This window comes from Carassius auratus, chromosome 42, assembly GCF_003368295.1.
Source record: "Carassius auratus strain Wakin chromosome 42, ASM336829v1, whole genome shotgun sequence".
Taxonomy (NCBI): domain Eukaryota; kingdom Metazoa; phylum Chordata; class Actinopteri; order Cypriniformes; family Cyprinidae; genus Carassius; species Carassius auratus.
The window spans coordinates 3816028-3843503 of NC_039284.1; the positions used below are offsets into that span (position 1 = coordinate 3816028).

Sequence of the window (27476 nt, forward strand, 5' to 3'; positions counted from 1 at the left end):
TTTTAACAAAAAAAAAAATGGGTAACACTTTAATTGAAGCCTTTATGTGTAATGCATTATAAATGCATTCATATTGTATGTGATGCGTTGAATCTTTTAATAAATAAATGCAACCAAAGTCAGAATGCACATAATATTTAAAGATTCCCTTTTGCATCAGTTTTGTGTGTGTGTGTGTGTTTAATGTTTTACACCTTTCAAAAATGCAACAATGAATAGATAAGCATTATGATGTGTTATAACTGTGGGTACATTACAAAGCATAAATAATGCATTCAAATACTTTCATAAAGCATCATGTGTAACAGTTTAAATAAAGTGTTACCTAAAATGAATATCCAGTAAGTTATGTAGAAATTGTTGGTCTTTCTACTGCACAGACAGACAGAGTCTATACCTGGCCGGAGGATTGAGAGGGAAGTAGCTGCAGTACACAGAGTTGATCTGACTGAAGTTCTCCATGTCACTCACGTAGAGATGAACCAGGAGCACGTGCTTGATCAGCAGACCTCTCTCCTGCAGCTGCCCTGCCGGCACACACACACACACACACACGCACGCCGGACAGTCAAACAAAGAGCTGATCTCATTAGAGAAGTCTGCGGCTGAACTTCTGTGCGCTCACCTCAGGCTCAAACCGGCATAAACGCACAACATAAACACAGTCTGCTAAAAACACGGCACAATGGAGGAGCCCATTAGAATATCACACGCCGTCAAGTTTGTTTTCCTTCGCAGGCGTTTGCGTTTCAGCGCACAAGAAAGCCGCTCATTAAATATTAACTTGTTTAATATTGTCTCAGCGCTGTGAAGGCTGTTTGGCGATGCAAGACATTAAATATGCTTTTCATCTCTTGCTTAAGATTCCTCTCTTTGCTCTTACAGGCCGCTCTTTAAAAGTTCTGCGAGCGAGAGAAACGGCCAGAGCGGCGCTTTCGTTCTCCAGCTTTAATTTGAAGTGTCTGTCCTCTCGGTGACGGATGGAGTCCCTGACACGCGAGCCGTGTGAAGAAAAGAGCCCCACCACGGACCTTAAAAGTGCATTTTGCCAGCACAACAAGAGGGAAAATGAAAGCGTGTTTGGAACAAAGGCCTATTTGCTGTCAGCGTTTGATGGGCTGAACTGCACAAGCGTGGCCAGAAGCAGCGACAGACATGTTCTTCATTACTGCTTCACAATCGTCAGGGTAAAAACAGCACAACACATCTGAGACCACACCGAACGTGGGAGTATATGCTGTGATCGTGCACAAAGAGGGAAAAGAGAGCAATATTCCTACTTTGGAGGAGTGTGAAGACGTGCCGGGTTTGGCTCTGGACGTCTGGGTGTTCGGACTGAAGCGCTGTTAGACCGGATATCCACTGGAAACCTGAGGAACTCCTGGACGAGTGTGAGGACACACCACCTAACACACACACACACACACACACACACGTCAGCATCTGGTGCCTGGCTGTGGTTGTGTTTGATTCACAGTCCACAACTGTTTTCATCGTTGAAGAACCAGGATTCTCATGTTCTTATAAAACCTGGATATATGAGGAAGACTCATTTTAAAAGACCTGGAAAAATTCATTGAAATTAAATCAAATATTGTAACCCCACTGGTATTTTTTATAACAAATATACAGTTTAAGACTTCCAAGATCTAAACTATTTATAATCAGGCATACATATATATATATATATATATATATATATAGTTAACTAAAACTAAAACCATAAGACCATTTTTGTTCTTTAAAATAAGATTTTTTTTTGTTAGGTTTTTCTACTTTTTAAATTCAGCAATTTTTTTATTTTCTGTTAGTTTATATTGATATACTAAAATAACTTATACTGAAACAAAACAAAAACAATCTATAAAAAACTGTTTATACATAAAAAATAAAAACTTGACAAAAATGACAAAACACAACAAAATCTGTAAAAATGTAAAATTAAAAAATAACAGCAAATTCAAAAATAAAAGCTAGTTCACCATCAGGAATGGCTTGAATGGTCGTGAAGATGTGCTGCTTCAAAAGAGTGAGATCCCTGGAAAACATTTGGCTCTAAAAGCATTCGTAATCCTGAAACTTTACTTTCTGCTCATTTTACTTCTGGTAAATTAGAGCAGATGAACCAGAGGCATCACAGGGAGAGAGAGGACCACTGATGTGATGTAAGTCCATGAGCTCCACACAGCTCAAGCGCTTTGGTCTGTCTTTTTATTTAACTATTCTTAAGATGCACAATTATGCAGTCGGTGCATGAAACACTGCAGCTCTCTGGTTCCTTCCTCTGTTCACCTTCTGACATTACCCTCAACAAAACCATAGTAGTGCAATACTTCCTTTGTTTTGGTGTTCGATGAGCAAAATACAATTATGAAAGAATATCAATGAAGTATGAGTTATGCTGCAGACAGACAGACAGTATAATGTGCTTTATACCAGCACACACACACACACACACATCTCACCCGGCTCCGGCTGACAACTGCGCTCAGCGCCTGATGGACATCCTCCCTGGACGTCTGGAGTTTTCTCAGCATACTCCAGCTCTTCTGTCATTCTGTCAATGGTGTTCTGGCAAGGACATCTAGACAGAGGCAGCGGCCGTCCTCCAGAGGCCTGCAGGAGAACACATCACACACAAACACACGCTTGATCAGTCGACCTGCAGATCACACTCCACTAAATACAGTCATCTGATGACCGGGCACTATGGAAGACCACTTCTGACACATGCAACAACAAAAAATATATTCAGATTAATCACATCAGTGGGATGATACTACGTGACAATTATGAGATGAAAGTCTAAACTGATGAGATTTTTTTAAAAGTTATGTTATAATTATGAGATAATAGTTATCACTTAGTGATATTGATGACAGGGGCATATAAACATTCACTGAAGAAGAAAAAGTTGTAAAATTGTGGCCATTACATGTACAAAACAATTATTGTAGCAACAGAGGGGGAAAGTCTAAATTATAAGATACTAAATCATGATACAAAGTCACAATCATGAGATGTTAAGTCATAACTATGAGATGTTAATGAGGTTAAAAAAGTTACATAATTATGAGAAATGTGTACGTTTATGACATGAACAGACTATGATGCCAAGTCATAATTATGAGATAAAAAGTCACAATTATGAGGTGTTAAGTGATATTATGAAATATGTGTAAAAAGTATAAGATACTAAGTCATTAGGTGAAAAGGCAAAACTATGAGATACGTGTCAAAATGATTAAAAAAAAACATTATTCTTAATTATGAGACAAAAAGTAAAAAAAAAAAAAAAAAGATACCACATTGTGGTAAAAAATATGTAAGTATGAATTGATATATAATAAAATTTTTACCCCATATTATATATTTTGATTACTTTTCGTTCTGACATCATAATTATGAATTTCAGTTTTCAGTTGTCATTGGGGTTGTGCTCAGGGGATTTTTCTCACGCTAACATTTGTGGTGATAAGCAAGAAGAGCCCATTTAAACCACACACACACACACACTCACACACACACACACACACAGCACCTGATTGCAGCACGCCGGACACGGCACATTTAATAAATATTTCAGATCTCTTTAATGTCCCACTGTCATCTGCAGTTGGCCGTATGGTAATTAAATTAATTATCCTCCAGTGTGTCTGTGCAGCGAGTGCAGAGGAGGAACAGCATTAATTCAGGGCAAACACCCCCCTCCTGCGTCCTCTCGTGGCTGGAGCGCTCTCCTCCAGAGCCGGTGTCAGCGCAGATCTGTCAGCGTGACGGAGAGTCCTTTCGACTGCTGCGTGTGCCAGCTTCTCCAGCGGAGCGGGGCAGGAAGTTCCCTGCGCTCCTGCTGACCTGCGGGTGCTGTGGGGTGAGGACACGGCGGGGCGCGCTCAAGGCCTCGTGGCTGAGGGAGCTGCCTTCTTGGGCGATGTGTTTTAATCTGGTCCTCCACCAACACAGCAGAACACACGCAGAAGCAAACACGCCACTGCACAGAGCCGGCAGCTGAGACTGTGGACACGGCGTGACCCAAAACTCCACATGACAGATCCCACAATGCAACGCTATCATTACAATCAAATGCATTTTATTAAGTACATAATTCTTCTGCTGTCTTCTCATTCAGCAGCAACTGTGTATCAGTCTGATTCACTTCAACAAACATTAACAATGAAGTGTGTTGAGCATTTGTGCTGCATCCCTCGAGCATGCACCAACTGTGATGAACACACACAGGAGCTTGTCAGAGCGCGAGAGGAGAATATGGGAACACTTTAGCATAAATATGAGATAAAGCTGAAATTATGAGATAACGTTAAAATTATGAGATAACGTTGGAATTATGAGATAAAGTTGGAAATATGATATTAAGTTATATTTATGAGATCAAAAGTCAAATTACGAGATAAAAAATTATATTTGCGATAAGCAATGATTATGAGATAAAAATTCTAATTTGAGATTCTAAGCCATAATTATAAGACATCCAAAATGATGGCTACAATTTAAATTTATTAGATCAGAAGACACATTATGAGATGTTTAGTCATTATGAGATAAAAATTCATATTTGAGATAAGCCATGAGTTAAAAAAAATGCAAACTTGAAATACTAAGCCATAATTATGAGATAGTTTAAATGATGATACTAAGTTAATTATGATATCAAAATTCTAAATTGAGATACTTAGAAATTATGATTATTAATGAAATTAATATCTAAGATAAGCCATGATTATGAGATTTTAAAAAATCTAAATTGAGATACTAAGCCATAATTATGAGATAGTTGAAATTATATTAAGTTATATTTATGAGATAAGTCATTATGAGATAAAATTAATATCTGAGATAAGCCATGATTATGAGATAAAAAGAATCTAAACTGAGATACTAAGCCATAATTACGAGATAAAGTTGAAATTATGATATTAAGTTAAATTTATGAGATCAAAAGACAAATTATGAGATGTTAAGTCATTATGAGAAAAAAAATAATATTTGAGATAAGGCATGAGTTTAAAAAATGCAAACTTGAAATACTAAGCCATAATTATGAGATAGTTTAAATGATGATACCAAGTAAAAAAAAAGTCTAAATTAAAATAATCTTCACTGTTATATCTCATAATGGCTTGTGTCATAATTATGCATTAAGCAAGCATTAATTTGTTTATCGTGCTGTGAAAAGGGGCTTCTGTACATCTGTGAATGACAGGAGCAGGTTCATGCTGCAATTGTGTTCATCATTTCTGATGCATGAGACAAACTGTGGAAAACACACAGACGCAGAGCACGAGGGGGAAATATGGGAGTGCATCAGCATGAACAGCACCCACTACCTTAACGACATCAAAACAGCAGTGATAGATGTGCTTAGAGGAACCTTGCAACACAAAGTCACGCAGATCCACACGCATAACCTTCCCTTGACTTCCTCCCGCTATCACGGCTGCCCAGCGTACCTGAGCACACACTGGATAATGTGACCAGACATGTGTGTTAAGGCAGGCCTGCTTTCAGGCATGGGTGAATATTGCAGACGTCAAAGTCGCCTACGTAAGAGGACAGAAAGAGAAGAGTCCTGGCAGAGAGTCTGTGAATGAGTGTGTTGTGTTCCCTGCAGACTGCTGCTTTACTGACTACATCAATCGCTCACAGGATTTCTCTAAATGTGCTGCTGAAGACATCTTCAGAACAATAAATACAAGGGTTTCCAAATTAATTAAATTAAATGTAATGTTAAAAAAAGAAAGAGGGCTGTACAGTTAGTGAAATGGTGATATATCTTGATGATAACGTGTTTGAACAATTTCAGAAATTAATATTTGTATTGTAACTTGTATTTTGACCTTTGTTGATGTTTATTAAAAGTGTGAACAGACTTGAACGCAGTGTAAGAGTCTATGTTTCATGTGTCCGCAAAAGCAATGAAACATTTTCATAGAAAAAAATGAAATGTAATATCAGTTTAACTGACAATATACGGTAAAGTCATCACAATATAGGCCATAAGAAGAAAATAATACAATTTATAACATAATACATTTTTAAAGGGGGGGTGAAATGCTCGTTTTCACTCAATCTCCTGTTAATCTTGAGTACCTATAGAGTAGTACTGCATCCTTCATAACTCCAAAAAGTCTTTAGTTTTATTATATTCATAAGAGAAAGATAGTCTGTACTGATTTTTCCCGGAAAAACATGAGCGGCTGGAGGCGTGACGTGTGGGCGGAGCTAAAGAATCACGAGCGCCAGTAGGCTTTTGAGTTGAGAGCGTCTGGAAGCTGTGACACAGATCCAGAGGCTGAAATTGAACGAGAACAGCAGCAGCAATGACGTCTCTATGTGGTTTGTACTGAAACTGTATATATTTGCTTAGCGGTTTTGGAAAATGACTAAGTTCCACTTTATGTCGTCTTTTTTTTTTTTTTTTTTAAGCTGTACATGTGGAAAGTGCAGTTTGATGACAACATCGCATGTTGTTTACTTGATGTGCTTACGTGCCGATAGCTAAGTTAACAACACAGAGATATTTGAAGCAGTTTTACTCACCGCCTGCGGTTCCAACACACGATCGTGACCCTTTTTCGTTGGGACTGCATTATCCTTAAGAAATAAACGATGTGCAATCCGAAATGCAGGGAACAAACAAAAACACTTGCACAACTCCGTTGATGCTCTGTAAAAATAAACTCCATCCACTGGTCCCTTAATGCTGTTTCTCTTTTGGTAATCTGTGCAGGGTTGTCTTGCCCTGGCAACCAAAAACACACTTCTTTTGTGACTTTTCACGACGCTCTCGCTCTGATCAGTGAAGTCTGTTGTGCTCTCTCTGCTCTGCTATACGGGAGCGCGCGCTCTTCCGGCAGAAGTGCCTCAGGACCCATATAAGGAAATTCCGCTCCATCTAACGTCACACAGAGCCATACTCGAAAAAAACTTTCCCAAACTTGTGACAAACCGGAAGAGATATTTTTGGAACAAAAGATACTCCTTCAAACATACAACTTAATTTTTGAAACTTTGTCCATGTTTAACTCTTTAACAGTGTCAAAAACTCAGTATGCATGAAATAGCATTTCACCCCCCCCCCCCTTTAATTAAGTTTATTTTTCTATTATTTCTTTTGCTTTATTAATTATTTTCTGAGAATTATTATTTTTTATTTTATTTTTTAACTTTTTAACTTATTCTTTCTTTTTATTTATTTGTATATATATTTATATATGTGTTGATTTGTTTTTATTTTTATTTATTCCAACATGCATTTATTTCCATATTTAAATATTGCCACATTCAAATGTTAAATATAAAATTAATTAAAAAAAGGTACAAAAAAAATACAGCAAAAAAATTTATTAATAAATAAATAAATCAAATCAATAAAGGGGTGTGAAGTAATACAAAAATAAGTTTAGAAATAAACTTAATGAAAAAAATTAACTGTAGCAATTTGTTTTATCAAGTAATTAATTCCTTTACTTGTTTTCTATTCATTCATTAATAATTTCCAAAGGTTTGGCCCCCACACATCTTCAACAAAAAAAGAGCATTTACCGAAGCTATACAGCAAAAGGCCACTCGTTGTGACATCAGCAATGAAATGATAAAGGTGTAGTCTCTTTACTTCTCTCTTGTCCTCCGTGTGCATGCGTGTGAAGTGCAGGTATCCAACAGGAGCGAAGGCATCGGCCGAGTGGATGACCGTCTCCATCGAGTCACTGAAACACAAACCACAACTATCACTTCTGTCTGCATTATTTCTGTTCACACACACACACACATGCTGGTGTTTGTCACTTACATGACGATCTTCTTCTTGAAGAGCGGACAGTCAACGGTGAAGGTCTCATACTCGCCTCCTTCTCCACAGATATGAACTCCATACTTCTCTGAAAGCTGCCATAAACCAGATTTATAATCACTACAGATATGAATTAGAAATTAATACTTTTATTCAACATTTCTAGTGTTTCAAAAGATTTCCATTTCAAATAAATGCCGTTCTTATGAACTTTCCATTCATCTGTGAATACTGAATATTTAAATGTATCACGGTTTTCATGAAAATAATGTGCAGCACAACTGTGTTCATCACTGATAATACTCAGAAATGTTTCTTGAGCAGTAAATCATCATATAATTCTGATTTCTGAAGATCATGTGACACTGAAGACTGGAGTTAATGTCAGTTTGCACCAAAATAAAATGAAAGTTGTTCTACCTCATTTGACTATTTATTAATGGACTAAATCTAAAAGAACATTATAATGATGATTCATACGAAATGTCACAGCAGAATGGAAGAGTTGAGCTGAAAGCTGAAGCAGCTGAAGGGGGTTTATTTTCTGACGGGAGTGTTTGTGTGTCTCTGACCTCGTGCAGATACGCTTCCATCTCCGCCAGGGATTTTCCTAAATGTTTCTCTGGATCCAGGCCTGCCATAAACACAACACAAGAGCTGATCAGCGACAGATTCCTGCGCACAGAGCTGCAGGTCAACATGCATCAGTCTGAAGAGAGTTCAGCATGTCATTAGACACGCATCATGAATGATAAGACTGTAGAGATGCTGATGGAGGTTCACATGAGCATCACACTGCCACCTGGTTATGATCTGCCTCTCTCTGTAAACAACTCTTTATATCCATCCTTCATAAACAAGCACACAGGCTATTCATATTACTGCTCAGAAACCACAGCTCCGCTGGCACAACACGGGAATCAAATCATGCTGCCAATATCAACAACACACAGACATCAGCAACAAACAAACATAACCAGACGCAGAGCATCCACTCCGACTCAAACACATGAGGAAGTTTCCATGAGCACTCTCCTACCATACTGTGCTCTTCTTCAACCAGAGATCACCTTCAGAAAATGAGCTCTAACCTCAAACTAACTAAGGCCAGACTTAAGGTTATATCAGACGGTTTATTTTAAACATCTGCAGTGGCAAAATGTAGTATGTAGCACCAACCTTTCAGAAATGACTAAATAAAAAAAATTATATATATAAAAAAAAACTTGTACATTTTTCATACATTTTTGTCAGTTTTAGTTATTTTAGTGCATCAATGAAAAAAAGATACTATAAACATTAACAATGATTTTCAGTAAAGCTGCTTTGAAACTGTGTGCACTGTGAAAAGTACTATACAGCTTTTAGTTTTAAATAATTGATCATTTCCACACACCATTAGTAATAAAGTACACTGGTTGAACTGAACTCAATGAATGTGTAAAAAATTTGGAAACAAGATTTAGTCCAACCTTTCATACTATATGAATCTATTTTGTCTATTGGCACTTGTCAAAAATTTTATGGAAAGCTACTGTTTGAATATGAGTCCAGCATACAGCTAACAGAGCTGCATGCAAAATTTGGGCCAAAGCTTAAAATTACCTTTTTGTTCATTAAAATATTTTGTTCCCTATTTGTGGAAAGTGCCATAAAGCAGCAAACCCCTGCAAAATACTACAAAACCTTCTACAAACATTCCTAGTCTACCAAATGGTTAAATTTTTACCATTTCCCACTACAAACCACAACAACCCAACATAACACAAACTCATATTTTCCCTGCCTCTCATGATTTGCGCCTTCCGCTGGAGATAACCGCTGTGTGGTGAAAGGCTTGTTCTTCCCAACTAACCTCAGGGGTCAAGGGTCCAAACCACAAGCCCTGAGGGGAAGCTGAACTTTAGACTGCATGTTTTTAGTGGCAAGCTGCACTCAGATGCCACTGATCTGCAGGGGATCAATGAGAACGAGAGTGGCCCCATTACCCGGCCCTGGGGAACCCCGCTCATAATTAGTGTGAGAATATCTAATCTCCTCTCCTCTCATGTTAACTCCACACAAAGGTAACAGGGAGAACGCCATTAAAATTCAATCCTATTTAAATATCCTTTTTAATTAGCCATGCCTTTTAAACAAATTCTGATGATTGATTTCATACTGCTAAGAGGGGGTATGTTTTATAACATGTTTATTAATGTCGTGCTTTTAAATAAAGGACAAAGCACAACACAATTTGAATTTGAAAGCTTGGATGCAGGAAGAATATGCAAATAAAATAAAAAAGCTGTGTCATATCTCTGGGTGTGTCTCATTCCACTCCCTAGTTCCCTGTGAGGCGAATCACTGCATGGTGAACAGGGTATTTATTTGTTGCGATTAATTATTGAAAAAATAAGACCAGACCTGTAAGTCATCATATACTGACACAGTTGCTGACTAATATGATGCAGGACAACAATAAACTGTCTCTGAGCAACACGCAGTGGTGTTTAATTATTAAATCTGTGGTTTTGAATGAATCAGTCGATGATTCAGTGATACAGTTGCTGACAGTCACTTGCTTCATTTCCGAACGAATCAGTTCTCTGAATGAATCGGTCGAATTATTTAATGGATTACTCATTGAGAAAGTGCTACCAATGTTTTCATAATGAGAGTGTAATTTAATTAAAAAATCTATAATTATTTTAAAAAGGTTAATAACCATATATTATCATTATTCATGCAATGCTAAAACAAATTCTTTCTTTCCAAAGCTACTTTGTGTAATGTCTATTCAATGTTTTTCTAATCTAACATATCTTTAAATTATCTTTTGGTGATAATCTTTCAGCAAAAATTGATATGCAGTTAATTTGCGATTAATTAATTGACATGCCAATTAATTAATTAATTTTTAAAAATCATCACTTGACAGCCCTTGTATTTGTCAATGTATTGTGCATCGTCACTGTAGCGATTATAACTTTCCGTGCCATTGCTGACATTAAAAGCAAGTGAACATAGCAGATCTGAACCAACTACAATCATGTTGGCCTAAAAGATTCAGACAGTCTTGACTAGCCGCAGTCATGTGCTCTCATTTACATGAGCTGCACGACGTTCATTCATCTGCACCTGTTTTACTACCTGACCTACAGCTAATTACCTCAGCCCCTTATGGCACATTAAACACAAATAAGCCCAGTCCAAGCTCCATTCATCTGCCGGCACGTCCATCCTCACTGCCCTTTAGACAAGCAGAGTCCAAGCAGGGCCCCAAGGAGCAATATGCCTGCAAAAAGTCTTTAACTCATTATTATCCTATAAAACTGAAATTTAATCCAGTCAACTTCCAAGCCAGTGAACTGGGCACAAATGGATTTTCAAGTTTTGCATTAGATTTCATGAGCTTCAAATTAGAGCAAAGTCTTTTTAGGTCACAAGTTCTTACAATACTGCCAGAGATGAGAAGGGTTTCTTTCCTTGCACGCTTCTTTAGTCAGATGCATTAAGACACTACATGCAAAAAGTAGTCCATTTTGAGAATTTGCTGTTTTGTTTTCATAACATGTCTTCTTTCAGAAAATATCCAAAATACACATTTAAATGTTTATTTTACTGCACTTTATCTATTTGCATCTGCACATTTCAATTCAATTCCAATCCATATCTTTAGTTTTTTCTGTTACTTGCACCAAATTTGATGGTTTTATACCCATCTATATTCTGAAGGCTTTTACTGAGGGATTTGTTCATAGTACACAGTTAACACTGATTTATATTGAACATTATATTGCTAAAAACATGGTGAAAATGTTTTGTTTTTCTAGCATAATGAAAAAAAATCCAACATCCCTTCTGGAAAAAAACCTTTAACTTTAATGTCAGTGTATCCAATGATTTATCTACAGTATATACACACATCAGGGCTCCAGACTGCGACCATTTTTTCTGCAGGTGTGACTTATCTTTTGTGAGCTCTTGCACTCGCACAACCACTGCCTGGCCAAACTCGTAAGCTCTGCCATTTCTGTTGCATTTGAGAAACATCAAACGGCAAACGAAACGTGAGCGAAACTAGCTCCGAACAGCTTTACTCGGGAGCCAAAGTTGATTTCGTGACACTGTTACAGCACAGATGCACCAGTGCTGTGAGATCCAGGGAGAAGCGGTTGAAATTGCCGCACAATTATAAGGTTACTGAAAGAGTGAGAAACAGCACTGACATACTTCAGGAAACCAGAAGCGTAACGCTAACTGTAACCGTGGTGTGGTGGCAGAAAAAGTCGAATGCATTAGATCATTCATTTCAGGGTTTGTACAACCTTTTGAGAGAGAAATTCAAGCACTTTTCAATGACTTTCAAGCATTTCACACAACTGTTTCCAGCACTATAAAGCTCTAAGATGATCCAGTTTGAATGGTATTTTTAATGGGATGAACAAAATATATCTTGTGGTAAACAAACACTTTCGTAAAATAAAAAAATACATCAAATCATAATTATAACCAGTTGACAGCAGCAGAAGAGCATTACTGGCTTATTAGTCATTGATTTCTAATTCTAATTTAATTTAAATGATAAAATCACTATTATAAAATATCAAATTATCAAGAAATCAGATTTTGTCAGAATAAAAAAAAAATTGTGAATGACGTAAGAAAAGTCAAACTTTTTTTTAATTTGCTACTAAAACACACATAATCACTGAAGTTGGTCAGTTCCGTGATAGAAAAATAATGGTACATTTAATAAGAGTGGAATATATATATATATATTTTCTGTATATAAAAAGTAGATTTAGCACCTGTTACAGTTGTTATTAAAAGCACATTTTGTATGACTCTCAACTCAAGCTTAGTGCTTTACTGTCAAATCTGTATAAACAATAAACAAAAGAAAAATAAACAAGAAATGAACATGAACTATTATTAGCAACCAACGTTCAGATTTCTGTACTAGAAATGTATGCAAATGAGTGCATAAAATTAGATACCGTGGCATTTGCATATTTAAACATATCATTTCAGAAAGCTTGTAAAATGATTTGTTTACTCGCTCGTCTCAATGCAAACCTGTATTTGTGCTTCCGAGGAACACAAAAATAAGTGAAATGCACTGTCATTAAACAGAAAAGAGCAACTGTAAAGTTATTAAAAAACATTATCCCTTTGGGGTAAACAGAAAACGGCAAGTCATTTGGGCTGGAAAAGGTTAACATTATTAGATGCTAGATTATAATTAGAGAAATAATAAAACAGAACAATGACCTTGCAGTCTTGAGTGAACTAAAGTTTGAGAAAGCTCAGTATCAGTCTCATCTGAGCGATCCTCACCTCATCAATGACATCATTAAACAGTAAAAGCACCACTGCCCTGCCTACATGCTCGACGTGAACCAAATCTGAGGTGAATTAAAGCGCACAGATCCCAGATAGCAGCGAGAGACGCTGAGCATCAGAGCGCTGACGGTTCTCCGGATCGCAGGAGCACAGACTGACAGCTCGCCTTTAATCCCTGCCTTCAGAGAGGAACGCCAGGAAAATTGGATTCATGTTGAGGAACGTTTTAGCTTTAGAATGGATGAAATCAGCATCTCGCGCTGGAAGGTGAGCCTGTCTATCCTTTGAACAATGCTCTCAAAGACCTGAGCGAAACAATAGCGGCGTGCTATCACCTGATCTGTGAGCGTGAGCCAGAGCTTTGAGAAGAGAGCGTCTGCACGAACACACACGAGATGGGAGATTAAGAAAGATCGCAAAATTTGTTCGAGCTCTTATCTGAAATTCAACAGCTGTGTGAGGAATAATAGCCGTACCATGAATACTATTCAGCAGAGATGTCAGAGATTTAATCTTTTTATCCAATAAATGGAATGAAACTGCAATTATAACCTCATCTGATGTTTATCACGACCTGTTAACACCGACAGTCTTCTAACCTGAATATTGAAAACGTAAAAGCAGTAATAAAAACATTAAGCACATTAAACCGAATACAACACTTCTGCTCAATGCATGATTGGCTCATGACTGATGTTGACACTTATGAAGCTTTATACAGACACTGTCTGAGATCCTGTAGATCTGCGGATCTGGATCAGCTCATAATGAAACACACAGGATCCTTTCATCATGTGAGAGATCGCGTTAGAATCAAGATGGGAATGTTTCACTTTATTATTCCTAAACGCACCAATCTCTTATTGCTGTTTGTCCCGTAAACATCTACAGCAAATTATAAGAGTGAAACAGGACTAAAGCCACTTTAAGGGTGTGATTTTGGGCTCCCAAAAACATTGAAAGATTTCAGCAACTTGTTTCTCTTCATCCAAACCCTAACCCTAACCCTTAAAGAACAATTCACCCCAAAATAGTCATCTGTCACCATCTGCTCACCCTCACATTGTTTAAATCCTTAAAAGTCTTCTGTCAAATATTAAATATGTTTAGAAGAATGTTAGTAACTAAATCACTTTTGGTGACCATTGACTTCCATTGCATAGACAAAAATATGCCAAGATATTTCTCAAAATACTTATTATTTTAATCCATAATAACACTTCCTCCAGTGAAGAAGTGCATCTGCTGTCGTCTCAGACACATATTAGTTTAGATCTGTTTAAACGCTGCTTGATCTGTGCAGATTTCTCGGTCCCACTTTATATTAGGTGGCCTTAACTACTATGTACTTACGTAAAAAAAAAGTACAATGTACTTATTGTGTTCATATTGTATTGTAAAACACTTTTGCTGCTATTGAGATGGGATAGGGGTAAGGTTAGGGAGAGGGTTGGAGGTGTGGGTAAGTTTAAGGGTGGGTTAAGGTGTAAAGTATGGGTCAACAGTGTAATTACAAATGTAATTACAGAAATTAAATACAGATGTAATTACATGTTGTTTTCTTTTTAATATAAGTACAATGTAAAAACATGTATGTACACAATAAGTACATTGCACTACATTATTAATTAAAATGTAAGTACATAGTAGTTAAGGCCACTTAATATAAAGTGGGTCCGATTTCTCTCCTGATTCAGACCAGAACACTTTTTCACTGGAGGAAGTGTTATTATGGAGTTAAAATCATCTTAATGCTCAATTCATTTCATCTTGTGTCTTCTCCAGATGTTCACTGATGGACTGGAGTGCTGTGGATTATTGTGATGTTTTTATCAGACTCTCATTCTGACGGCACCCATTCACTGCAGAGCATCCATTGATGAGACACTGATGCAATGCTACATTTCTACAAACCTGATGAAGAAACAAACTATATTTTTAGGTGCGATTCCTGTATAAGTATTATTTAGGATCTCAACGCTTCCCTGATGAGAAATGCTGGACCAGCAGATTATCATCAAGATTTGCACATGCCTCAAAATGGTGAGGAAAGGGTTGTGTGCATTTAAATAATGAGAATATAACGTCAACAATTTGAGTGGAAACGAGTCTGTATAATTGCAGAAAATAAATTTATAAAGCAGGCATTAAAAAAGGAAAGCAGCAACACCGTAAACAGACCTTTCCACTTCACACATGCCAGTTTCCACTGGAACTGTCATCCAATTAACTACTGGAAACAACAGCGCGTCTGGCCATCCTCACCCACACAAATCAACCAATTAACTAATTACATGAATATCTGACGCTGCCGGATTCACCAGCCAATTATTTCTGCTCGGCTGCACAGAGGTGGCCAGCGATCGCAGAGAAGTTCTGCTCCGGTTTCTGACATGACTACAGAGAGAAACGTGGAGGAGAGCTAGTCTCAACTTCAGCTTTGAGCGTTGTGTGGGCAGCTGTCTCGTAACAACAGATCCCCTTCTTTAAAGCAGTTTGAACCCGGCGATTACCCACAATCCTCCTTCGAGTCTTATTACAGGATTATCATTTATATCTGCGACTAATCGCCGGTGATGAGCGATATTTACTCACTCTTTCATAGCACCGTTTGCAGCATTGCAAACCTTTCATTGTGAACAAACATGAGATAATATGAATAATCTTGATTATTTAATACTGCAAATGTATCTTCGTTGTTATTTTAGAACACTGTGCATTAGTTTTAGTACAAATCCACTGTAGGTACATATTGTATCGTTTGGTGCATATAAAAGAAAACACTGAAATATTCTTGAATCAAATGTGTTAAATCTATAGGTCTACAGTGGCTGTTTGACAGAAACACAAAGGTGTAGGTGTAGCCGTTATGTTTCTCACACAGAAGAGTGTGTATTTCCACCTGTGGTGTTTGAGGATGTACAACACACCTCTGTCACCTGACACACACACACATGCTGTTCGCCCGCGGCCCTGACCCATGAACCCGTGAAAGCCACAATTACTGAGGCGCTCCCCGCCGGCCCGCAGCGGTGTAAGTCCATCCCAAACCTCTAATTCCTAATTACCGGCGCCGGAGGCCAGTGCTGATAACATCTTCTCTTCTACCTGTAGCCAAGCACAAACACACACACGTAATTACACTCTTCCAGACGTGTGGGGAATGTGCTTTCAGAGGAAGATTTGTCAAGAGCCGGCGGTGCTGTTGGGATTTGGGGGTAAACTGTGCCGGCGGATCGCTCAGGGCTCATGTGGACGAGCGTTTCCACCTCGAGTGATATTAGCATTCCTTCAAAACACACACGGATACGGTGTGAGCCGGTTTAAAACACAACAACAACAGCAAAACAAAGATCCTCTCGAGTGTCTTTCTGTCTGAGGGTAAGGGTTTAAAGCACAGCTCGCATTCACACACCCAATCATCTGCTTAAAAACACGCAGATAAGACACGGCACGGGATTTGGAAAAAAGGGATTTTGACAAGAAGTAATCCCAATTCATCTAAACCCTTCAAATAATAGAAAGGGACAGAAGATTTACAACTCCACATTTATATTCTAATCATTCAAGCTTTAACATTAACATTACATGTAAAACAGCTACGGGGATATAACATCCTCCAGTTCAGCTACCAGTCCGCCAGCGTTAACCACAAACACATTCATCGCTTCACAATCAACATACTCTCAGAAAAAATAATAATAATACTCTTAGGTTTTTTTTTTTTACCCTTAAAAGATTCGAAGCAGTACATTAAGGGAACATATGACTACTCTAAGATACTAATATGCACAAGGCACACAGTTGTCCCTTTAAAAGTGATGCGCTCTATTTTGTGCCTTCTTGAGCTCGATTGGTTTAAAATCGAATGTTTAAACACACAGGACCTAAAACACATGCAAATGATGAACCTTCATCTGTATGATTAATCCAAGAATCACCTGCCTTTCGAACCCTGGTACTTCCTAAACTTCAGATGCACACATCCTTTGAGGTTTCCCCCATACGGTCACATGTCTTAACGGAGGCTCACATCTGTTGTGTTCCTCACTAGTCTGAGCCCTGAACATCGGCGGCTCACCCACCGTACGCTGCCACCTTGACGAGGACGGCGTGCAGGTCACTGGATATGATCTCTCGGAGCAGCTCGGCCTGGTCTCGGCGCCACAGGTACGCCAGCGGCTGGAGCTGCAGTCTCACACACCTGCGGAGAGAGACACGGCGTCACGGGGAGAAACAGGAGACGTACACCACAAACCAAGCAGGCGTGGAAGAGGACACGAGTGGATGTGAGGAGAAAGAGAGAGCACTTCAAAGACAGATGAGCACTGGCTCTCTGACACCGGTCAAACCGAGAGCTCGGGTGATTAGCACCATACGCTCGTCACGGGCTGTCAGGGGTACAGACGGGGTCACACCATTGCCCTGGTGAGCAGAAGACACTTCCTGACCCTAAACTATGTTTTTGTACACAGATGATCAAATCACACTTTGATAACGTTCTATAAACGTGTATTTGATGTATTAGGTTCAGAGACAAATAAGCCTGAGCACATTAGCATTTATCAATTCATTTATTCCCCAATAAGGCGTTGTGATGTTGGCTTATTGTTTTGTGACTCCCCCAGTGACGTGATGGGGTCTGTTCAGTGTCCTTCAGGTGTGAGAAAGAGCAAGGAGAAGCGAGAGAGACTTACACATGTTCCACACGTACTCTCTGGTAGTCGGACAGAATGGCCCCCACAGACACGGCCTCAACACACTCCTTCTCCTGGAGAACCAGAGGAAAGAGATCAGATCGGAGCGATGCGGTGGTGTGCGTCACATCACAGACACTAACATCAGCGGCTCCAGTCAACACGCTGATACAGAACAACTGTATAAACTTCATTAACAGTAAATAGGCTTCCTCCAGTGGTTTTTCCAGCTCTCTAACCAACTGTGAACAACTTTGAGGGAAATGCAATGTTAAGTGACACACTGTTCTCAAGCTTTCTTATTGACATGTTTCCATGAATGATTACATGAGACATTTCAGTTGTTCTGTGTCTTTCTACACTCTGATGTTCACTCATGTGTTCATTTCACGCTACATTTAAGAGCATAAAAACTGCATTTATCGTCTGAATAGTGTGATAAAATAACCAGATATGAGCGCTGAGCTTTTGTTTCTTAACACAAAGCTCTCTGTGATTATTGGATGAGAGGTGCTATGAATAAAGTTTGGTGAAACCTGCAGACCTGGCAACCCTGGCTTGAGCTTTGGGTCATTCATAGTCAAACCGAACTTGCACTAGCAGTGCTGTTTTTAAGTAAGATTTTGTCAGTGTTGTTAGCATTAACTGCACTAACTTCTACATAAGAGACATTTTCTTTTATTGATTGACAGGATATAATCGGCAGTTTATAAACCCATTGGCTGACGTCAGACAGTGCTTTTATCAGTCAGTCAGTGGCTGATATATGGGTGCATTCCCAATATATCTCTGTGCTGTACGTCCACATTATCCTCTCAAACACTGAATCTGCAGGAGCTCGGATCGGTGTGTAGTTCATCCCTGTGGTCAGACACGAACACAGTGTCGGCGCTGGAACGCCGCTCAAGCGCCGTCAGACACTCATGCCTTTGGCAAACACTGATAAGGCCTATCACTTTCCATCAGCACTAAACTAGATTGAGCAAACTACATTAGGCAGAAAATACAAACAAATTACAAGAGCTTTAGGCTACGCTATTTATCTGGCACTGGGACTGTGTGTGTGTGTGTGTGTGTTTGTCCTGCCTTCACACACACACACGCGTCATGATCGGAGTCTCGCTCAGCCGTTCCCATGAGGCAAACAAACAGCAACCACACGCCGTCTAAATATGAAATCAAACCCTGTGTGCCGTTATTTATTCTCAGGAGAACAGAAGAACTTCTGATGACTCTTCATGCAGTGCATTCTACAGACTTCTGCTTTACATTCAAGTCTCGTCTGAAGTCGCGTGAAACTTTACAGAACGGAGGAGGGAATGACTTCAAGTCATTTTTCACTAACAATAAGGCCTGTGCATTATGGACAAATCAATTCACAACTCACTGAGTTTTGATTCAATTAAAAAAAAAAAAAATAATAAATTCAGAACGGTTTAATTTGGACAGTGGTTTTGGCGTCCTGTCGCGGTCAACGGTTAAACTTCTTTTGATCATTACTAATGTTCACTCTCCAGAGTTTCTGAGCTGGTTTGATTCCAAACAGAGTGAAAAACCTAGGACTAGTTCACTAAAGTATGTTTAAAAAAAAAAAATCTAAAGTCTCTGAAAGTGACGGTCAAATCTGAGGTTCCAGTGCTATAACGGTTTAGGAGGTTCTGGGCGGTTTCATACTTCTGAGTGCTGTAGCGCCCCCGTCAGGCCGATCGGAGCGAGCCTTGGTGAAGTTGTAGACGGTGAGAGTACTACCATCCCTCCAAATCTCAAGTCTCTACGACTTACGGTTTGGTCTGCACAATCACTTTTAGAGGAGATTGATGCTCCTCGGCCGTTCTCACAATCACAACATGGTTTCAACGCTGCACACTTGAACCCCTTACTATTGATAAAAATGTAATGGTATCTGTTTGGAACGACATGAGAGGCCGGAGTAAATGATGAAACCTGCTGCCGGACGCTGTGATGTAAATGTCATGTCGACAGTAATCAGATAAATGTGGCAGCAGTGGTTTCAGCTGGAGTTATTTAATGAGGACGTTCCTCCGGCTGCTACCCCGCACAGGTAAAGCGCTCTTCTATTAGCTGCGCCATCGATCCACCCGTCCTGGGAGTGACCCAGAGGTCATCATTTATGTAGTAAGCAGGTTTAAAGGTATCCATTTCTTTTTATGTTCTTTACAGCAGTAATGTGGAAGTAATCAGAGACGGGTTTGATTTTTGTCTCTCTCCAGACGTTCCTGAGAAATCCACCTGGACGCCCGCGGCCTTCTGAAGCTGCTGGTTAAGAGCTGGAGCGCAGGAGAGAAACAAAGGTGTGTTTGGAGGGCCTGATGGACCCCGCTCTCACGGGACGCTCGTCTGTCGATACTGGAGCTCCTTAAAGAGCAGCTTTACCTCCTCTTCTGATCGGTGTGTGTGTGACGCGTTTCAACATCTGAAGGTGACCATGATCTCAGGACATGAGCGAGTGCTAAAGCAGAGAAAACAACCCTCTGCACAAACACAAGCACATTTCCGGTCTCAAGTAATTCTTTACAGTCGTATTATAGTTTTTAATGCCATATCAGCTGAGTTAGGATAAATACAGTACAATACAGCAGTTAAGACTAAGATATTTTACATTTACGTATGACAAAAATGCTAAGCCTTTTTCTAGTAAAATCAGATTTTCTAGAGTGAGCTTACTGAATAAAAATGTTGTCCATTAAAAGAAGGGCAGCCCAATAAAATATGTTTAATGTAAAGGAGAGATGAACTGCTGGCTGAACGTTATGCTTTACAGTATCAACAGTATTACGTACAATGTTAATTTCAACATGAAATTTGATAAAAGGTTAATCATTTAGGAAACATAGTTCTGCTAACTGCAATATATTAAAGGTAACTATGACTTTAAGTAACTGTGACTTTTGAAAAAATTTAATTAAAATTGTGAGGTAAACACGCAAATAGTTTACATTATTTATTTATTTATTTATTGTTAAAGCTATTCGTTTAACAATAAATTTATTTACTTTTTATAAATTTGTTATATTTACTAATTGAGACATAAAAAACAAAAAGCGAAAGTGGCTGTTACTTTTATTATATTTTTTTAGTCCATGGCAGAAGCAAAGAAAGAAATAATGGTAAGATGCAAACTCAAATCAAAAAAAATCCAAATGAGAAGTCAACCCAGAGTTATGAATGAATAACTCACAATTATGAGATAGATATTTATTAGAAGGCTAGATTGGAGGACCAGATTAATCACCTAAGATTAGGATAGGACTTGTCTTCACAGATCTTGAAAGGACTGCTGGCACACAAGCTGTGTTTCTGATGTGTGAAGATCTCATCCGCTCTATTATTCCCAAAACCCCTCAGAATTATATCTGTAACCAAACCAAGCCAAAATAAAACCGCAAAATGACAAGTTTTGTGCTAATCAGTTACATTTCAGATGTTTCAGGGTTAAAGATTAGTGCTAAAATAGTCCCTGACTAACATATTTTTATGTATTAACTATAATTAATAAACAATGAAGCTCAAATGTGTGACCTTCTGGGTTCACCATATTTGATTCATGAATTTACACTTTAAACTCTCATTTTTAACTGACCTTTAATGGATACATTATATCACTACGCATGATAATATTGTTGCTCTTTAGTACTGCAGTATATTGTGTGATGATACATTATAACACCCTTATGATACAGAGATAAAGCCTGCAAAAAGATCAAAGAGAGGGGAACAGAAAGCCTTTTAGGAAAAACTATATTTTAATTTAAAAAAGCTCAATTTAGAAGTGAATGGCCCAATGTACTGTGTTAATATTAAAGAATACACTGAACATTCACAACATGTTTCTCAGCGCTTGAGTTACACTGCACTTATTCACAATCAGACACGAACATTATTTCTATAATTTTAATTAAAGTCTTGCCAGTTAAACTTTTCATTCACGTGCTGTTCTGATGAACACGTACTACTGCTGAATACACATACTGTACCTGGGAAATAAAGCACCGTGTGTTTTAATTATATATTATGTGTGTTTGTAATCTGTTATGTTCTGTTTTTAATAATGACAATGATTTTTTATCTTTGTGACTCTGCCCTAAATGTCTCCCATTGTTCTGTATTATATATAAATATAACCTGAGACAATTACAGCACATCCTCAGCACACAAGCACAGGCTTTCTACTGACAGTAATGCTGAAGAAAACAACATTCCCCTGACTGTGAAGAGGAGAAACGTCTCATGTGCTGCATGCAGGTACAGCTATAGATGGCACTATTGCACCATCACACACACACACACACACACACACACACCTACAGCAGAGCCGCTCCTTTATGTTCGAGTGTCATTTGCTCAAACGATAACATCTAATTAAGTCAAAGTGCTGGATGAATCTTTTAAAACATCACACTTCTCCAACAGAACACACTTCTGGTTTAACAGCTCATTATCGCAGCATTCCTGACACCATCATCAAACCACACTCCGAGACGAAACACGAGGAAAGATAACTTTCTGATATCCTCAAATCATTTGGCCAGACAAAGAACTTTCTGTTTGCTCTTTTTTTCATCATCAAAATGAGGATTGTTCTCTTTTTTTCTCATTCTCTGTGGTCTGATGCTGGAAACTTGTGCTGTGATGTTCAGAAAACGGTAAGATGTGAGAAGCATAAGGTTTTATCAGACGCATCGATGTCCGATAGCGTCAATAATAAAATACTTTTTTAATTAATCATTTAAAAAAATCTATCGCATTAACAATAGAAAAGGACAAAAACACAAGACTAATGTGAATGAGTGAATGAGTCTAACCTTACATTCTGGAGAATCACTGATATTAACGTAATAAAGAGAAGCTTTTGGATATTAATCAGGTTCTGCACACATCATTTTACATTAGAATGTATTGTATTGATAAACGGTATGATGCATGTGATGTAAAACTGAAATGTTAACAATAATATTACAATTAGAAAAATGTCTATAGATCATTTAAATGACTTGACAAAATAAAAGTTTGGTTTAACTTGAAGAAACTGTGACAGTAATATATTATCATCACACAGTAGAAAGCACTGCTCAAAGTTATAATAATAAAATGATTTTAAGGACTGTAGCTCAATTCTTCTTACATGTTTTCATTTGAACAGTAAGCTTCAGTTATGCAGAACGTTGTTTGCCAAAAAAGGAACTATTCTTTTTTTCTTTTTTTTTTTGATGACTTTTTAAAAGATTAATGTTTTATGCTTTTTTTTGATTATCACTGTTTCTGATAATAACGGTGTATTAAATCATAACTCCAGAATAATTACAACAGGAAATACAGAATTTCTTTTCAAAATTAAAATAAAAAATAAAAATTTTAAGGTGTTAAGATTTTCTGAATTTAACTGATTGGACTTTTTTTTGATTATTCAAAATTAAAATGTAAAATAAAACAGAGGTTGGGGAGAAATAAAACTGATTTAATAGAGCCTAACATATTTATTTGTGTTAAATTGTTAGTGTAATGTTTAATATAGAGCTAAAATGTAGTTTATGACTCCAGTTAATTAGATGTACTTTTTAATACTTGAATACAAATGAAACATGGAAAATAACAAAATATAGAAAAGGAAATGGGGGGTTAGACTGAATAAAAATATAAAATAAAAAAACTATTTTACAAGGCCCTTAAAATCTTTTTTTTTTTTTTTTTTGACAAGTTTTCATGATTTCAATGAGTTCGACATGCTTTTAGATTTTTTTTATTAAATTACACCATTAAAGGAATTCAGGAAAATGAATAATAATAATAATAATAATTTGGGAAAAAAATTAAATGTATTTAACAGGTCCTATATGGAAGAAAAATAATTAAAAATGTCAATGCTGAATTTTGAACCACTGAATTAGTGGAAGTGAATTTGTAAAGTGAAATAAAATGGACTGAAACTTGCCTCTGTCGAATATTATACATCATCAACAGATTTAAATATTTCAGAAGTAAACTCTGGAAGGTGAGTATTAATTAATATATATTTTAATAATGAAAATGTGTTTAAAATGTTTTAAATTGAAATATTCACAGCTTAATTAAACAACTATGTTACATGTCATACCCTAAAATTACAAACCCTGACAATACAAGGCATTAAAATGCAAGCACAGCACTGAACCACTGATGTGTGCAAGTGTGAAGCGAGAGCTTGAATGAAGGGGCAAGTTTATGGTTTCTCAAGGTTTATGTAAAAAGGTGAGTTGATTAAGACTAGTTTATTCACTTTAAATGCTACAGACATGTAAAACATTCATTCTTCACATCATTTTATTGGGTGCTTTAATAATATAATTGTGAATATGTGATGTCATTGCGTGATTACTTAAAATTGTGAAGTGAATCAGTTCATTGAATCGATCTGTCCAAAAGAACCAGTTCATTGAATCGATCTGTCCAAAAGAACCAGTTCATGGAAAAGAATCATATTTCCCCATTAGCATACAGCTCTGGATTATAAGTAATGAAGCTGTAAATAATGTTCAGTTTCTTGCACAGACTGATCGTTTCGCTTCATAAGACCTCAATATATCGTCACGAGTCTTGTTCCTTGCTCTGCTTTTTTTTTTACTTTAAAAAAATGAGCAGCCGCTGACTTATGAATCACCGAGGAGCATGGATTCAGCTTAAAACCTTCTCTACTGTTCTACTGATTAAAAAGAGTACATTTTCATTGTGGGGTGAACTATGCCTTTAATGAATCACAACACAATGCATTCTTTCTGTGGTCTGGTTCTCGTTTCTAGAGGCGTGATCAGCACTACTGATCCCTGGTTTCACAGACACTGCTGTACCTTCACAAGCTTGAGCAGCTGGTAGAGATCCTCCACCTCGTCTCCTTCGGTCTGGCTGTATTCTCTCTCCGTGTGCAGACTGGAGCCCTCGATAGTGCGCCTGTACAGGGGAACACCCATGGCCTCGGCGTACAGATCCACGGCCTGATGACCCACCGTCTGATACATGTAGCTGTCCAGCTCATCCGGAGCTGACACACAACACAGGCACATTCATCTTCAAGACATGTCTCAGGATATATCTATACAGCTCATTATATCATCTATACAGAGGAAGAAAAGTCAACTAACAAAACTGAGAAAAAATATATTATTATTTACACTTTATTTTTAGAGTGTGATTATAAATTTAAATACTGAGTGTTATTAATTAACTACACATACTTACTATAAGGATAGGATTAAGGTTACTTGCATGTAATTACACATAATTTATTGATATTCTAATCGTAAGTACGGTGTTAAAGTGTAATTTATTTCTGTGATGCACAGCTGTATTTTCAGCATCATTACTCCAGTCTTCAGTGTCACATGATCTTCAGAAATCATGAAAAATATGATGATTTGAAGGGTTATATTATATATTCATATAGATAGATAGATAGATAGATGGATGGATGTGTATGTACTGTATGTGTGTATGTATGTATAAATGTATAGGTGTTTAGGAACTGTAAGTGATTACTTTTCACCAAAACGTTCTGTAATTTATAACATTTATAGCATACTTCTTATATTCTAATGCATGTTCTGATGAAGTTGTAATTGAAAAGGTCGTTCAAATGGTTTTGTTGATGAAGTTATCTCATGTCACACGAGTAACAGAGAGTGTGTTGATCTCACCGTGTGTGTGAGGCATGAGGTTCGCGAGAGCCACGATAGAGTGACCAGCAGACACACACTGCAGCATGTTATAACAGCTGTCCTTCCCTCCGCTGAAACACACACACACACACACAGTCACTGACCGACTCGAGCATCAGCACATGCAGCAGTCGTTATTCACGTTACCTGATCAGCGCAACGACTCTCATGATGTGTGTATCTCTCAGCTGCTCACACACATAGATCATCACACACGTGTTCCTCCCTCGACTGTAAACACCGGCGCGCTTCCGGGTGTCTGAAGGACCCCACGTGAGGCTGCCTGATGACGCGCCTGCACGAAATGCTCTGACTGACCGCTAAACAACAACATCCCTGGGTTATTCTGCTTAAATATCGTCTATAGTGCAGCATATACTGTTTTATGAATGCAGAAAACTGAAGTCAATCATACTGCTGCTGTGTATTAAACGAAGGGCTTCAATTGTTCACTTAAAAACATCTTAGAAACAATTTTCACCCAGTAATTATTTAATCTAGTCAATTACACAAATAAACAGCAACGCATTGAATTAAATGTGATATTTTTGAAGTAGAAAGATTGAAATAGTATTTTTATATAGTAATAGTACAATAAGTATTTTTTGGAAATGCAACATTGCATCAGTGTCTGATGCAGTGCTACATTTTTACAAACCTGATGAAGAAACAAACTCATCCTGATCTTGAATGGACAAATTATAATTTTGGGGTGAACATTTTCCTTAATAAAATCTACATGTCAGTGATATTAAAATGACAGTGTAGAAGCGCAGACACCGAATTATGTCTTTGGTCTTTTCTATAAAGCTGATTTACGCACACACAAACTCATCTTGGTCGCACAAGGACACAGAAACTTTGCACTTAATAAGAAGCTGTGAAATGATGACACAGACGTCCAGAGAGTCGCGGCAGTCAAGGTTTAGCTCCACATCTATTCATCTTCTTTTAAGAGGACAACAAAACAGCTTCTGTTCGCGCTGACAAGCTCATCTTGTGCAGGGACAAATTGCTCCTTAAATTACACACACTGAGCAATTTCACAGTTTTACAGAAATATTTTCACCATCACACACGCTGACCTGAAAGTTATTATTTGCCTTTTTCATTTCACTTCTTTACATCTTATATGACAGATATCCAAAAGCGCATCTGCTGTGAATAACGGCCTGTTTTAGGCTCTTCTGTGAGGAAAAGACCAGCGTCCTGATGGCAGCACATTCCTCACTGAAGCTCCTGACGGGAACAACTCTCCCAGGAATAACTTCAGCTTCCTGCAGGAGTACAGTATGATTGAGTCATGACTGCGAGTCTATTTACATCATCTGACAAGTATTTCCTCTGCAACGAGAGCGCATTTGTAGCCGCACTTAAGCCAGATGTCTGCCCAGCCTCAAAAGTACCACAAAATCCAGATTCTGACTTTCAGAAGGAATCAGTTCAGCTCATAATTCTGTGTGCGGCCGCAAACACGCAGCAGATCGGTCTGTTCAGATGCCATACATCTTCTGCTTCACAGATCCTCGTGGAGCAGTAAAGACTGAGCGTTTGCCAGGCCGTGTTCTCCACGCTTTCTCTCAGGATCTTGCTAGGCAGGGCAATACATACTTACAATACAATCACTTCAGGTCCTGGCTGGGAAAAATCTTCTGCTGTTATGATTTAAATCACTCACCTGTCTAAATGTTATTTCCATAAACAATAATCTGCAATGTTAAAACCTGTTACCTAATTCAAGTAAACGTCCTCACTGTCTGTCAACACTTGTAGATTTACAGTGCAACATCTAAGTGAGTTCTGTACAAAACTCCTGTAAAATATGCTAAATCAAATCACTGATCAACTCACACATACACACTCAAACCCTTACGGCAAAAATAAAATAAAATGAAATAAAAAATATACAAAAGTGCATTTGCTAAATTAGTTTGA

At 37.9% G+C, this 27476-nt stretch overlaps 1 protein-coding gene across 2 annotated transcripts in view; it reads right to left on the minus strand.

Annotated features, from left to right (window-relative positions):
• Positions 1-25844, minus strand: part of dph6 (diphthamine biosynthesis 6) — a 52937-nt gene extending 27093 nt beyond the window's left edge. For both annotated transcript variants that reach the window (XM_026229359.1, XM_026229358.1), the window contains exons 1-11: positions 25689-25844; positions 25521-25612; positions 24678-24868; positions 17836-17909; positions 17224-17342; positions 8383-8444; positions 7811-7905; positions 7634-7727; positions 2466-2616; positions 1281-1406; positions 398-527 (exon numbers count right to left, since the gene is read on the minus strand). In XM_026229359.1, the coding sequence (XP_026085144.1) occupies positions 398-527; positions 1281-1406; positions 2466-2616; positions 7634-7727; positions 7811-7905; positions 8383-8444; positions 17224-17342; positions 17836-17909; positions 24678-24868; positions 25521-25612; positions 25689-25750 (1196 nt within the window). In that variant the 5' untranslated portion in view covers positions 25751-25844. The remainder of the gene's footprint in view (positions 1-397; positions 528-1280; positions 1407-2465; positions 2617-7633; positions 7728-7810; positions 7906-8382; positions 8445-17223; positions 17343-17835; positions 17910-24677; positions 24869-25520; positions 25613-25688) is intronic.
• Positions 25845-27476: the final 1632 nt, after the last annotated feature.